The sequence below is a fragment of the Belonocnema kinseyi genome, chromosome 8, assembly GCF_010883055.1.
Source record: "Belonocnema kinseyi isolate 2016_QV_RU_SX_M_011 chromosome 8, B_treatae_v1, whole genome shotgun sequence".
In the NCBI taxonomy this organism is placed as follows: Eukaryota; Metazoa; Arthropoda; class Insecta; order Hymenoptera; family Cynipidae; genus Belonocnema; species Belonocnema kinseyi.
Genome location: NC_046664.1, coordinates 37,988,622 through 38,002,441, shown reverse-complemented (window position 1 = coordinate 38,002,441; position 13,820 = coordinate 37,988,622). Strand labels below are relative to the sequence as shown.

Sequence of the window (13,820 nt, the reverse complement as noted above, 5' to 3'; positions counted from 1 at the left end):
ATTTTTATATTTATACTATAGTTTAAAGTGATGTAATTTCATTAAAATGCTTCATTTGTTAAGATTCTTTATTAAAAATTCTTCAATCTTATAAATGTATAAATCATATATTTCAAATTGAAAAATTTCAAGTGTAAATCATCAGATTTACAGATTTTTAAACTATTAAACTTAAAACGCATCAATTTTAATTGTATATACATTTTCAAAATTAAAAACTCATTAATTTTAAAGATTTACAATTTAAATTTCTACAATTTTAAAGTGTAATGTAATTTTGAACATTTCTTTTGAAATAATTTAATTTGGAAGATTTACAATAGAAAGTTCTTTAATTTTATCGAATTGCGTTTCAAAATTCTTCCATTTTTAAGATGTACAATAATTAAAAATTAATTAATTTGGAATATTTGTTCAGTTAAAAATGATGTAATTTTTAGCGTGTTTACAAATATGTAGTTCAATTCTGAAGATTTAAAATAAAAAATAAAAATTCTTCACTCTTCAAGATTTTCAAAAAGACATTCTTCAATTTCAAAGATGGCTAAATCAAAATTCTTAAATTTTGATCATTTTTAAGTTTTAAAAGACCAAATATTCCAAACTGAAAACAATTTTCACATGTAAATCATCAGATTTACCAAATTTTTAACATTAAAACTTAAAATTTGCATATATTTTAAGTGTATATAAAATTTCAAAATCAAAAATTCTTTAATTTTAAAAGTTTACAATTTAAATTTCTACAATTTTGAAGAGTTACAATTAAAAATTCTACTCCTATGCAATTTGTTTTATACAAAGTTCTGTTTTGAGGATTTAAAATTGAAAAATATTTACGTGGATCAATTCTCAATTTAAATATCTTCTATTTGGAAGATTTACAATTGAAGATTCATTAATCTTGCATGTTTTAGAGTTGGAAATCATGTAATTTTTAAACTTTTTTTGGAATATGCAGTTCAATTTTGAAAATTCACAAGTGGAAATTTTTTAATTTTGAAGATTGGCAATTGAAGAATCTTTAATATTTAATTTGTATAACAGAGAATGATACAATTTTGAATGCTTTTTTTAATAATTCAATTTTTAAGATTTAAAATAAAAATTTATTCCATTTTAAAGATTTTCAATTAAAAATTCTTCGATTGTGGAATATTAAAATAAAAACGTTGATTTATTTTTAGGAAATTCCTATAATCTTTTACATATGTAACATATGTTTTCTAATTTAAAAAAAGGAATGTTAACTCAGGTGTATCGGATAGTAAGTAAATAAATTGTATTTAATAAGACATTACTGAAAATATTTTTAAAAAAATATACGTAACACAGTCAGTGTATAAATTATTTTGTTACGAATTGTTATATGAGAGAGAGGAGGGGTAAAGAATTGGCAAAAAATTATTTGCGTAATTTATGGATGGCTCCATATTAGAAAGTAATATTAAAAGTTCAAATTAGTTTTTAGAGATCTAATTAAAATTACTTTTTATTTACATTTAAAAAAACAGCAAAATCTTTTAGTGTGCAGGTACAGTTGTTAACTTCAGGGTTAGTCAAAAACATTTTCAGATTTTATTTCCAGATATGTTTCTTATTTTCTGACTCTTGCAGATAAGAACATTGAAATATAAATTTAAAAAATTAGCTACCAAATTTGTTGGTCAAAGCGGTATGTCAATTAAATCAGACACAATCGATAATCCTGCTGGTTCAGCGAGGAGTTTATCAAAATCAGACGAACCTTGGTCCACCGAGCGAGAAAAAGAGTGGTTGTCCGATAAAATTGAACTTAGCAAAATAAAGGAAAACGTGCAACTCGTTATTGAAGAAAACGAAGCACTTAGAAAAGGAATGCATGAAATATTGGACAGTATTCGTAATCAAGACGGTGAATTTTCACTAAAATTCCTTATGTCTCGCACCAGTTTGCATTTTTTTTGCACATGAATCTCTACTTTTAGTGTAACTTTCAAAAGTATTAAACAAAAAAAATTTAGAATCTATAAAATATCTACCAAACGTTTTCGTCTTTGTCCAAAATCGAAAAATCTGGGAATTGATTCAACATTTTTAATTAGGCAATATTTGACATTTTTTTTATCTATTTCAAGGTTTAGTAAGTCAAATTCAGAATAAATTAAATTTAAAATTTCTCTTTAAGGTCCATTATTCAAATGTAATTACGAAATTCTGTAAAAACAAAACTTTTGTCGTTAAAAACATCAAAAATCTAACGACAAAATTTGGATCACAGACTCTTAAATTTATGGTTCTTTTAAGAGTGTGCAGTCTAATTTTTATCGTTAAATTATTTGTTTTTTTTAAAACATTTTTTCTTTATGTTTGCCGTAATTTTTTGTGTTTGCCCAAAATCTAGTAATTTGGTAATGCATCAACAACTTTTAATTCTGCAATATTTGTAAATCTGAAATATATTTCAAGGTTTCAGAAAAAAATTTAGACTAAAAAAAAATCTAAATTCTAACGAATCTAACGATTGAAAGTGAACAATAGGGTGCTCGATAAAAATTTGGATGTTTTGATAAAGAAATATTGCCATACATTTTTTTTCGTAAAAATTGTTTAGAGATTTGGCTAGGCCGTTGCAGGTCTGAACATAAATTTTCTTATTCTTCGACTTTAAAAAAACACAAATTTAAGGCTGAAAAGTACAATCTGAAGGCGAAAATATCTTTCTCCTTCTGAAAGTAATTGTTATTAATTGAGAAATAACACAATTTACAATTAATTGTTTAAAATAGTCCCCATACATTTTTTTCTAGAACAATATGTACAGCATTTTTTCTAAAATAAAAAGAAAATATTCTAATCAATAAATTTAAAACATTTATATTGGGGGACAGAAAAATATCCTGAATTAGCGAAATGCACATTTTTTATAGTTTAAAGATTCCTATAGTACTTTAAAATGTATTTTTAGCTAAACGATGTAAGGTTTTATTATTTATTAATTGTTTTATCACTTTTTAAAATAAAAATATCACTAGTGATCTTTGAATTCCATCTGAATTTTTATGTATTCTCTAAAAATCCGATAAATTTAATGGATCTTTTTTTTTGTATTTTCGATTTTTTAATTCAACCTGAAGGCTTTTAAGTTCACTTTCAATTCTTGTGAATTTTATTAGATTTCTGGATCAATGTAATGAAATTCTCTTGAATTATTTTGAATTCTTTTAAATTCACTCGAGTTTGACTAAAATTAATGAAATATTCTTGATTTTTTGCAATTTATTTGAATTCATTTAGAAATCACTCTGAATTCTTATTAAATTATCCTGAACTTTTTAAAATTCTTTTATATTCTTAGGAATTCAATAAAATTCTTCTAAATTCTCTGAAAACTACTTAATTCAATGGTCATTTTTGTTTTATTTTTACTTCATACTGAAGATGTTCTTAAACTCACGTTGAATTCTTAGGCATTTCGTCAAATTCTTTTGAATTCCTTTGAATTTTTTTAAATTGGTTTCAAACTTACTGAATTCAATAAGTTTGGTTAATACTTTTGAATAATTAACAATTAATTTTGAATTGGTATGGATTTCGTCGAAATCTTCTCATTCCTTTAAATTTACTCGAATTTTCTTTCATTTATTATTTTGAGAAATAAGATTTTTTCTGTCATCGGGTATAAATTTTTTCCGTAAAATATATGGTTTATTCTCTAATAAATAAGAACTACTTTCTAATGATAGATGAATTGTTTAGCTTTCAATTGGTATTTTTCAAAAATCGAAAACTAAGAATATTTATTTTGAATCTCAATACGACTTAGCGGAATCTCTAAACATTTAAAAAAAAATGGAAATTTAAGTCAGTATTTTTTTTACCAAAAGGAAGAAATTTAGTAATCTGGTATTCCATGTAAAATCATTTAAATTTAAATCTAACTACGAAATTTGTAGAAAAAATTGTTTTTGCATTCTTATTCTAAATTTTATATGTAAATATTATGATCGTTGCTTTTTATTTATTTTTTTATCAAAAATTTAATGATCAAATTTTGACAACACCCTCTTGAATGTCTCTTTAAAAATGTGTTGTTCACATTTATTGGTTAAATTCTTAGATTAACAAAAAAATCTATTTTTCTTATTAGTTATCACAAGTTTTTCACCAGAAACTGATTAATCCGGGATGTTTTCATTCACTTTTAATTCGGAAATATTTTAAACCTTTCAATCAATTTTAAGATTTTAAAAATTAAATCGAGAATAAATCCCAATTTTAATTGAGTTGCCGCCGCCGGTTTGATTAAGGGCACACAAATTTTTTCGGTTCGAGCGGGATGAACTCTCGTAGTCTTTAAAATTGGTGTCGAACATTAATTTTCGAGAATTTAAATACTGTAGGAAATTTGCTTTAATTCAGTAAAAAAATATTTTCAGAATTCTTCTTTTTGTCCTGTCGGTGTTCATTTGCTCTCGCGCCGAAAAAATGTATATGCCCTTATTCGATCCGGCTGCTCAATTCCTCTTTAACGTCCAACATGCAAATGTAACTACGAAATTCTTCGAATAAAAATTCTTTTTACGTTCTTATCCTAATTTTTTAGACAAAATTTGGTATCTTCCTTTCATATATTTTTTTAAAACTAAGAATCTATCGATCAAATATGGAGATATACTTCATAGTTATTACATGGGGTTTTTTTTTAACCAAAAACCGAGTATAAAATAAACATTTAAATTCCTCTTTAAGTATGCTCGAGATTATAAAAATGACTTAATCATTAAATTTATTTGCAAAATTGCAAAAATTAAAAAATAGATAAAGTCCAAATTGTTTACTTAACTGTAGTTTTTTTGTGCATACTTGTGTTTTTTCTTCCGCTTTAGGCCCTAATCGCAACTTCCATTCAATTTTAATTTACAAAGAATCATCTTATTCCTCGAAAAGTTCCTTACAAGTATATTTGTGAAGCTTTTATGTAAATCATTTGATTTATAAATTATATGTACACTTATTTTTAGTATATAACACTGCCCTATATGAGTTTTGCGAATTAGATAACGCCTAATGTTTCCGATTGGATTTTTCGTGCTGAACACGAATCTGGGTTAAAGAACTTGCCATCAAGTCACGTTTTTGAGAAAATAGGGGTTGAAACTCCTAAAAACGGCATTTTTAGCCATTTTTGGAAAATTGAAGAGCTGAACCATGACGTGCTACAAACTTCACTAATATCAGAAATAAAAGGCTGAAACAACCCCTTTCAAATGAGTTTCAAGTTTCAACCCCTATTTTCTATTTTCTCAAATTTTCAGGCAATGTAATGAATAGAATTTGAAAAAAAACACCTGAGGAATAGAATGAGCTTTCGTAAATTAAAATTGAATTAAAATGATGACTCTTACCTGAAGCGGAAGAAAAACACAAATATACAATAAACTAAAATTGAATAAACAATAATGATCTTAACTAATCTTTTATTATTTACTCTTAGGTTCCTCACCTCAAATTTGTTGCTATAATCAATAATCCTTGTTTTGTCAACTTTATAAATCAAATTAAAGATTAATTCATTTTTAATTTGACTTAACGGTAAACATTTAAATGTAGCTACGAAATTCTTAGAAACAAAACTTCATTTATTTTTTTAACAAAATCAAGTATTTCACGATCAAAATTGGGATAAAACAGTCTTAAATTTCTTGTTATTTCCAATATTTCACTTTGACAAGTTAGCTAAGCTTCTAATCTGAATTTGTTATGGTTTCATTTAAAATTGTATTTCCTCGAGGGTAACAGAATATTATTTGAAATCTAATAATCCTCTTCACAGCTAAAAGTGCAGTGGAAATTCAATCTGATACCCTGGAAAGATTACTCGAGGCTTTGGATGTAAGACATTTAGCCGGCTGGTACCATCCAGCTATGAGATTGCAGGAACGCCTTAATGTTGTACAAGGTATCAACTCTGAGTTAAGGACACAAGTTAAAGAACTGAGGTAAATATCCTTCCAGAATAGTCATTTTCCTCCTTGGGGCTGTGCATTAATTAAATTTTTTTTAACCACGTACCCCCTTTTCTTAAGGTCAAAAAAGATACATTCTCAACAAAAAATGTTATAGTTGGTATTTTAAGCATGAAAATATTTTCAGTTTAAATAAAAAAAAAATGGATTAAACAAAAAACGAAGAATTTTAAATAAAAGTGGAATTTTCAACTAAGAAAGTTTTGTCGGTCAATATAGAAAAAAATTTCAACCAAAACCATTGAATTTTCAACGAAGAAGATTAAGTTTCTACTAAAGAAGGCGAATTCTCAACATAATACGTACATTTTTTACCAAATAGTTCAAATTTCATACGGGAAGATTAATTTTTTACCAAAAAGATGAATTTTCAAAAAACAGTAGAATATTTATTTATATTTATAAAGAGGAGTATAAAGTGGATTTTTTTACAAAGTAATTTAATATTATATGAAGTAGTTTAAAACAAAAAAAAATTTAACAAAGTAGTTAAACTTTTACTCAAAGAGATGCATTTTCTACTGAAATTATTAATCTTTGACCAAAAAAATGAATTTTTTAGGAAGTAATTCAAATTTCTACCAACTGGTTAAATTTTTAATTTAAAACATTAATTAAAAAAGGATGCATTTTTGACAAAGTAGTTTAGCTTTTAAAAAAAGAGATGTATTTTCAACTAAAATTATGAATTTTAAACTAAAAAATCAATTTTTAAGAAAAGATTTCAACTTTTAATCAAAGAATTCAATTTTCAACTTAAACAAAATTAATTTTTAACGTAAAAAGACTATTTTTCTACAAGACATTTAAATCTTATAGCAAATTAATGACTTCTTAAAACAGAAATATGAATTTTTTACAAAACAGTTGAATTTTCCACACGAAAATATGAATTTTTAACATAAATGTTCAACTTCAACCAAGCAGTTGAATTTTCAACAAAATACTTAAGTTTTAAACCAAATAGTTAAATTTCTAGTTGAAAAAATTAATTTTCAACAAAAAAAACAAAACAATTTTCTAGAAAGAAGTTGAATTTTCAAGAAAAATGTTACTTTTCGACCGAAAAATTAATTTTAAACAAGACAGTTGCATTTTTAACAAAAAAATAAAATAAATTTTTACAAACAATATAATAGTTGATATTTTAACGAAGAACCGATTTTGATTTCAGTTAAAAAATAGTGGAATTAAACCAAAAACGGACGAATTTTCGACCAAGAAAGATTTTTTTTAATAAAGGAAAGAAATCTCATCCAAAATATTACATTTTGAAGCCTAAATTACGAGATTTCTACAAAATAGGTGAATTTGCAACTATAATTAAATTTTAAACCCAAAGAATAATAATAATATAGATAAAGATTAATATTTTAAATAAACATTGAAATTCATTTTAATAATTTAAAAATATCAGGTTCGAAAACTGGAAATTTTGCTTGGAAGATGAAAGTTATTGTGCATTTTACAATTTTTTGTTTCGGACTTCACACTTTTAAATACAAAATAAACAAAGTATGTCGGAATATGTATCATTTTAGGCCCTGAAGAAATAATAAAATTGTACGTTTATAATACTAAATGTTTATTGTTATTAACACATTTTATTTTCTAAAACTAATTTCATTAAGGTCCCACGTTTATAAAATTGATTTTATAAGACGATTTTGAATCAGTTCAAAATTTAAGAATTTCTAGATTTTAAGTTTAGAAATTAAACCGCTTCAATTGCAAAATTTTAGTATTTAAACAAATGTGAACGCTCAATTGAAACTTTATAAACTATTTTCAATTGTAAAGTAATATATTCATAATTATGATTTAATAATTTATTTATTTGTTCATCAATCAATTTATTATTATTATTATTATTATTTAATTATTATAATCAAATTGTATAAATTTCAGACATTGTTTCAGTTAAAAATGTTCAATTCTGGACTTTTTTAATGAAGAAAAAAATCAATTGCTTAATATTTAGAAACATTTTACTGTTAATTTAAAATCATTAATTAGAAGGGAAAAAATAGAAAACAACTAAATTAAATTAAACAGCAAAAAACTTGGAGCTTTACAATTTTAATTGTTTGATATATAAAGCTTTAATTTGTAAGTAAAATTGTTGGATTTTAATGTATAAATCAATATTGCAGACCTATCATTCCTAGAAAAAATTCTAATACGTTGAAAAGATGTTTTGACGTTCTGAAAAAATGGCCTAATTTAATACAAAATATACATTTTTGCAGATTTCAAACAAAAAATTTAGAAGCTTTTTAAGAATTGTGAAAGGCTTTAAAAGGATAAAAAATATTTTCTTAAGATTCTTAGAAAAATTGTAAATGATTTTTTTATTTTGTAACATTTTGTAGGATTTAAGAAATATTTTAGAAATGATTTGAGAAAAAATTCAAATAATAAAACAAAATGTTTCGAAGTTCTGAAAAAATTTAAAAAAATTAAAATTTGGAAATATGTAAAGCAACATGGAGATTGTTCAAGATTTCGAAATAAAATTTTGAAACTTTTTAAGAATTTCTGCTTCAAATGATTTGCAGCTCAGTTTTTATTTAGTTCAAGTGGAAAAATTGTTACCTTTAGAGCTCGAAATGACCAGGAATTTTCTTCTTTGATTAAAACGGCCACCCTGACCTTGTTTCACAATATCACGTCGCTCATCTCTTTCACAGAAAAGAAGTGAAGGCAAAAGATGTTCTCCTTCATCGTGCCGGAGTCGGAATTACATCCACAGAAGAAAAATCGAATGCAGAAGAGTTTGAAGCGGAATCGAAGGTTAAGATCTCCGAAGTAGAAAAACTGCAGGAAGTCTATCGAAACGATTTGGAAGAGTGGCAGAAGAAAACAGATTTTCTCAAACAGGAGGGCACTGATCTGAAAGATATGATCATCAAACTTGAGTTAAAATTGCAGGAATATGAGAACAATTGGAACGTCTTGGAATTGAGCGAAGACGACATTCGCAATGCACTAGCATCTAAGAGCCAAGAATACGTAGAAGCGATCATGGAACTCTCCATGTCCAACCGAAAGTGTTCCATGCTTGAAGAACTTCTGAGTAAAGAGTCTGCGAAACTATATCACGTGCAAAAGGAAACAATCAAGAAAGAGTGCAATTTGAAAAAGTATCTAGCTGATTCTGAGAAACGGACAAAACTTTTGGAGAGTCAAGTTGCGATGCTTCAGAGCAATCTGCTGAATTCTATCAGTGTTTTGCAGTACAATGAACTGAATGAGAAATATGTCGAATCTAGCATTCGTCTTCGAGCAGCTCTTGAAGATCGAGTTCTTCAAAGAGCTAAGAGCCAAACAATTGAAAATGAGGAACATGAACAACCTGAGAAACTTGAGCCTCAGCCGTCAAAGGTTGATGACAATGATTCTAATCAATTAGCGGAGGTGAAGATTAAGTTGCTTGAAGAACAACAACGTGCTGATCGCTTATCACAATTGTACGACAAGTCGCGAAAACAATTGACCCAAATCGAAATGGATTTAGGTCGAGCTACTGCCTTAAATTCTGAATTAAGAGACCAGCTCATACAGTTGCATCAGACAGTTACGAACGAAATGAAATCGCAAAATGTGCAGCAATCGGATATTGAGGAGATGTTGCGTGAATATCAGAAACGAGTCGACTCACTGCATTTGGAGAATAGGAACTTGAAACAATTGAATGATGTTTCTAAGGAAGAGGCTCAAATGCACTACACAATTAATTCATTGAAGACTGTCGAATTGGATAGTTTGAGACACCAGGTTTTGGATTTGCAAGCCATCAGCGAAGACAAAGAGACGATTGCTAGATTAGGTTTTGAATTGACTAATTGCAGGTCAATGGAGATGGAATTGAGGAAAAAGAAGGAGTTGCTGGAAAATGATTTGACGGAGTTGAGGGAAGAAATTGAGGAATCTAAGAAGTCTAGTGATGAGATGAGGAAACAGATGCAACAGTGTCGTGAAGAGTGTAATAATCGTTGCAGGTAATAATTTTTACTTTATAGTCACTTTTTTTAAAAGAAAAATATAGTTTAATTTTCTACTAAAAAAATGTGAGTTGTCAACAAAAAAAAGGAATAGTTAAATGTTCAGCTAAAATCATTAATTAAAATAAAAAGTTATATTTTCAAATACAGAGATGAATTTTCAACTAAAATAATAAATCTTCAGTCAAAAAATTAGTTGATAATAGTTGAGCGCCTGTAAGTTGATAATTAGTTGAGCGTCCTTGTCAGCCCTTAAGATGTGAATTGCAATGTTCATGAAACGTCGGCAAACAATTCGTAGTTTTTTACACGAGTGAAACCCGAAATATCTCTTTTTATCAAAAAATTAGTTCTTATAAAAAATAGTTTAACTTTTATCCAAGTAGTTGAATCTTTAATCGAAAAAGATTTCATCGAAAAAATATGAATATTCAATTCAATTGTATTTTTAACTAAAAAATATTAAATTTCAACCAAATATTTAAATATAGTGTAATAGATAGTACAATATATGACTTTTTCTTTAAAAAAGGAAATATAGTTACTTTTTTAAAGAAAAAGAAGGCCGCCTTAGTTTTAATACATCACATTTTAGATCTTATCTAAAAGAAAAGAAAATTTAACTATTCTGTTTGTAAAATCTATAATAATCTTTGGCCCCCATTTTCAAGAAACTTTTCCTTTTTCTTGTTTTTTTTTTTATTTTGTGCTTAAATGCGAACTGAATTAGTAGAATATAATAAGAAAATCGAAATATTTTTTTTTGATAGATACTTCTTTTTGCTTGCAAAGCCTACTAGTTATATTTTTGGATTAGAATTCAACTTTTTTGGTAAAATTTTAATTATTTGGTTTCAAATTAAATTATTTTATTGAAAATTCATCTTTTTGTATAGAAAATTAATCGCTTTGTATAGAAAGTTAAGAACTTATCTCTTGGTTAAAAAAATAATTTATTGGTTGAACGTTCAGCTGTCTTGTTTGGAAATGCGCTTGTTTCGGATTAAAAGTAAAATGTTTTTAAAAAATTCTACTTTTCAGCTTAAAAATTCAATCATTTTGATGAAAATTCATTTTTTTTAAATTCATCTTTTTTCTTTTCAACATTCGATCTTTTTTTATACAAAAGCAACTGTTTATTTGACAATAATTAATGTCTTTTGATCGAAGATTCAAATATTTTTCGGGGAGTAATTTTTGTAGTTGAAGATTCATCATTATAATTGAGGATTCAACTCTTTGCTTGAAAATTCGCTTTTTTTAATTAATCTTTTTAAAAGAAAATTGAACTTTTCCATTTTTTTATTGAAAATTGATCATTTCTAGAAGAAACTTTAAGAATTTTTTTTTGATAATTCATGTATTTTGTCAAAAATTTGTGTTTTTTAGTAGAAAATAATCTTTTTGTTTAAAAATTCATCTATTTTTTTGAAAAATCATCTTTATTAGTTAAAAATAAACTGTTTTGTTGGAAATTGAGCTCATCTCTAAAAAATTCATCTTTTTGGCTTAAATATTCTAATAGTTGTTGTAAAATGGAACTGCTTTTTGTTGTAGTTCAATGTTTCTTCTTCAAATTTTCGACCATTTCATTGGAAATTCAACTATTTAGTTTATTTAGTTAAAAATTCGTATTTTTGTTAGAAACATACTTCTCTTTGGTTTGAAACTGCAACTATTTGACTATAATTTCAACCATTTGGTTAAAAAAAAAAATTGTTTTTAATTTAGTTATTTGGATAAAAATTATTTTTCTTTTGTCGAAACTCAAATTTTTTGTTGAAAATTAACCTCTTTTGGTAGAAAAGTAATCTTTGTTGGTTTAAAATGCAACTGTCTAGTTGAAAATTCAGCTGTACAGATTGAAATTTAATATTTTCGGCTAAAATTTGTCGAAGAAATTCGAATTTTTAGCTTAAAAACTCAACTTCTTTTATGCTATTTCTCTTTTAGTAGAAAATTTATATTTTTAGTTGAAAAGTCAAATCTTTAGTTGAAAATTTAATTATCTTGGTCTAAAATTAACATTTGGTTGAAAATTTTGATCTTTTCTTTTAAAAATTGCATCTTTTTCGTTTAAAATGCAACTGCTTAGTTTTTTTGGTTGAAAATTAATCTTTTTTTAGTAGAAATTTCAAATATTTGGTTGAAGATTCATGTATGTTATTGAAAATCTACTTTTTCTTGCCAAAATTCATCTTTTTGGTAGAAAATTGGAATGTTTTTTTGAAAATTCGTCTTTTTTTATTGAAAATTATAACGTTTTTGGTCAAAATGGTATCTATTTTATTTAAAAAATCATCTCTTTTGGTATAAATTAAATCTTTTTTTGTTAAAAAAGCAATTGTTTGTTCGAAAAATTAAAATCTGTTTCAGATGAGGATTTAACTATTTTATTCAATATTTGTATTTTTTAGTTGAAATATTAAAACTACATTCTTTCGAGAATTCATCTTTTTTAATTGAAAATTCACCTGCTTGGTTAAAAACTGAACATCTTTTTTAAAAATTCGTTTTTTTTATGGAAGGATCATTATTTTAGATGAAAATTCATCTTTTTGTTTCAAAGTTTAACTATTTTCTTGAAAATTCTTCTTTTTTTTAATACTGATTTTATTTGAAATATTTTACTTTAAAATTTTCCATCGAAAATTGATCTTTTCGGTTGAAAGTTTAACTTTTTTGTTAAAAACTAATTCTTTTATTTAAGATTCATTATTTTCATTGAAAATTGATCTGCTCATTTGAAAATTAAACTATTTGTTGTATTCTTATTTAATTAATGATTTTTAACTGCAAAATTTAATATTCCTTTTTTTTAAGAACTGACCTTTTTTAGTAGAAAATTCAATGATTTATTTGAGAATTTATGTATTTTGTCGAAATTCCGTGTTTTTTACTAGAAAATTAATCTTTTTGGATAAAAATTCTTCTATTTTATTAAAATTTCAATATTTTTACTTGAATTCACCAATGAAATTCTATCCAATCCAATTATGTGTAATGAAATCGAAATTCGTTAGTAGATATAAGTGTTTCTATTAAAATTTTAAGTCTCTTTTTGCTTAGACAGTAGTCACTTTTGAGTTTAAATTAGTCACTTTTTCCACTTTTATTTCTTTGGTTTTAGAACTTACATGGAAATGATTCGATTTTTGCAACAACAATACGCAGGATCGACTTCTACGACTGCATGGGAAAGGTATGAGTTGAATTTGACGAAGTTAATGAGTGATCGTTCAGAATGGACTAAAAAAACACAGGAAGTGAATGAAGGACTTGAAAAATTGAAGCTACAACAGGAAATGTTATCAAATCGATTGCATATTGTAGAACGTTTGAAAGATATGCTAGAACAACAGATTGGCAGTCCTGATGTACATAGTATAATGAATCGTTTTTCGGAAGATTCTCAACGAACTCTTAGTGTAAGTATTAAATGTTTAAATAATTTAAAAAGAAATTTTACTCTATATTAAGTTTATGAAATACAAAAATTAAGGATGCTTCGAAGGTTTAACCCTTATTTCACACGCTTCGGCTGTATAACGTACTTGACACACTTGGGTATTTTGTACCCCAGCTGAGAAACTGTTATAAAAACTTAACGGCTGTGTACTTTGACTTCATAATTTATTCATAGTTTATTTGGATATCACTTTCCAAAGAAATATTGGTCTCATAAAAAAATTAATTTAAGTATACCAAACAAATTATTTTTAAAAAAGTGGGTAAAATTGCGTTTTTCGCGAAAAAAATCACAACTTCTCCAGTTTTTGATCAAAATCGCTAAAAATTCGACTGATTT

The 13,820-nt window shown here is 25.8% G+C and overlaps 1 protein-coding gene across 1 annotated transcript in view; it reads left to right on the top strand.

The window, feature by feature from the left end:
- LOC117178958 (centrosomal protein of 290 kDa-like) overlaps positions 1–13,820 on the top strand; it is a 56,259-nt gene that overhangs the window by 13,825 nt on the left and 28,614 nt on the right. Inside the window, exons 10-13 of the mRNA XM_033370546.1 lie at positions 1,618–1,894; positions 5,816–5,981; positions 8,699–10,009; positions 13,143–13,440. Coding sequence (XP_033226437.1) covers positions 1,618–1,894; positions 5,816–5,981; positions 8,699–10,009; positions 13,143–13,440 — 2,052 coding nt within the window. The remainder of the gene's footprint in view (positions 1–1,617; positions 1,895–5,815; positions 5,982–8,698; positions 10,010–13,142; positions 13,441–13,820) is intronic.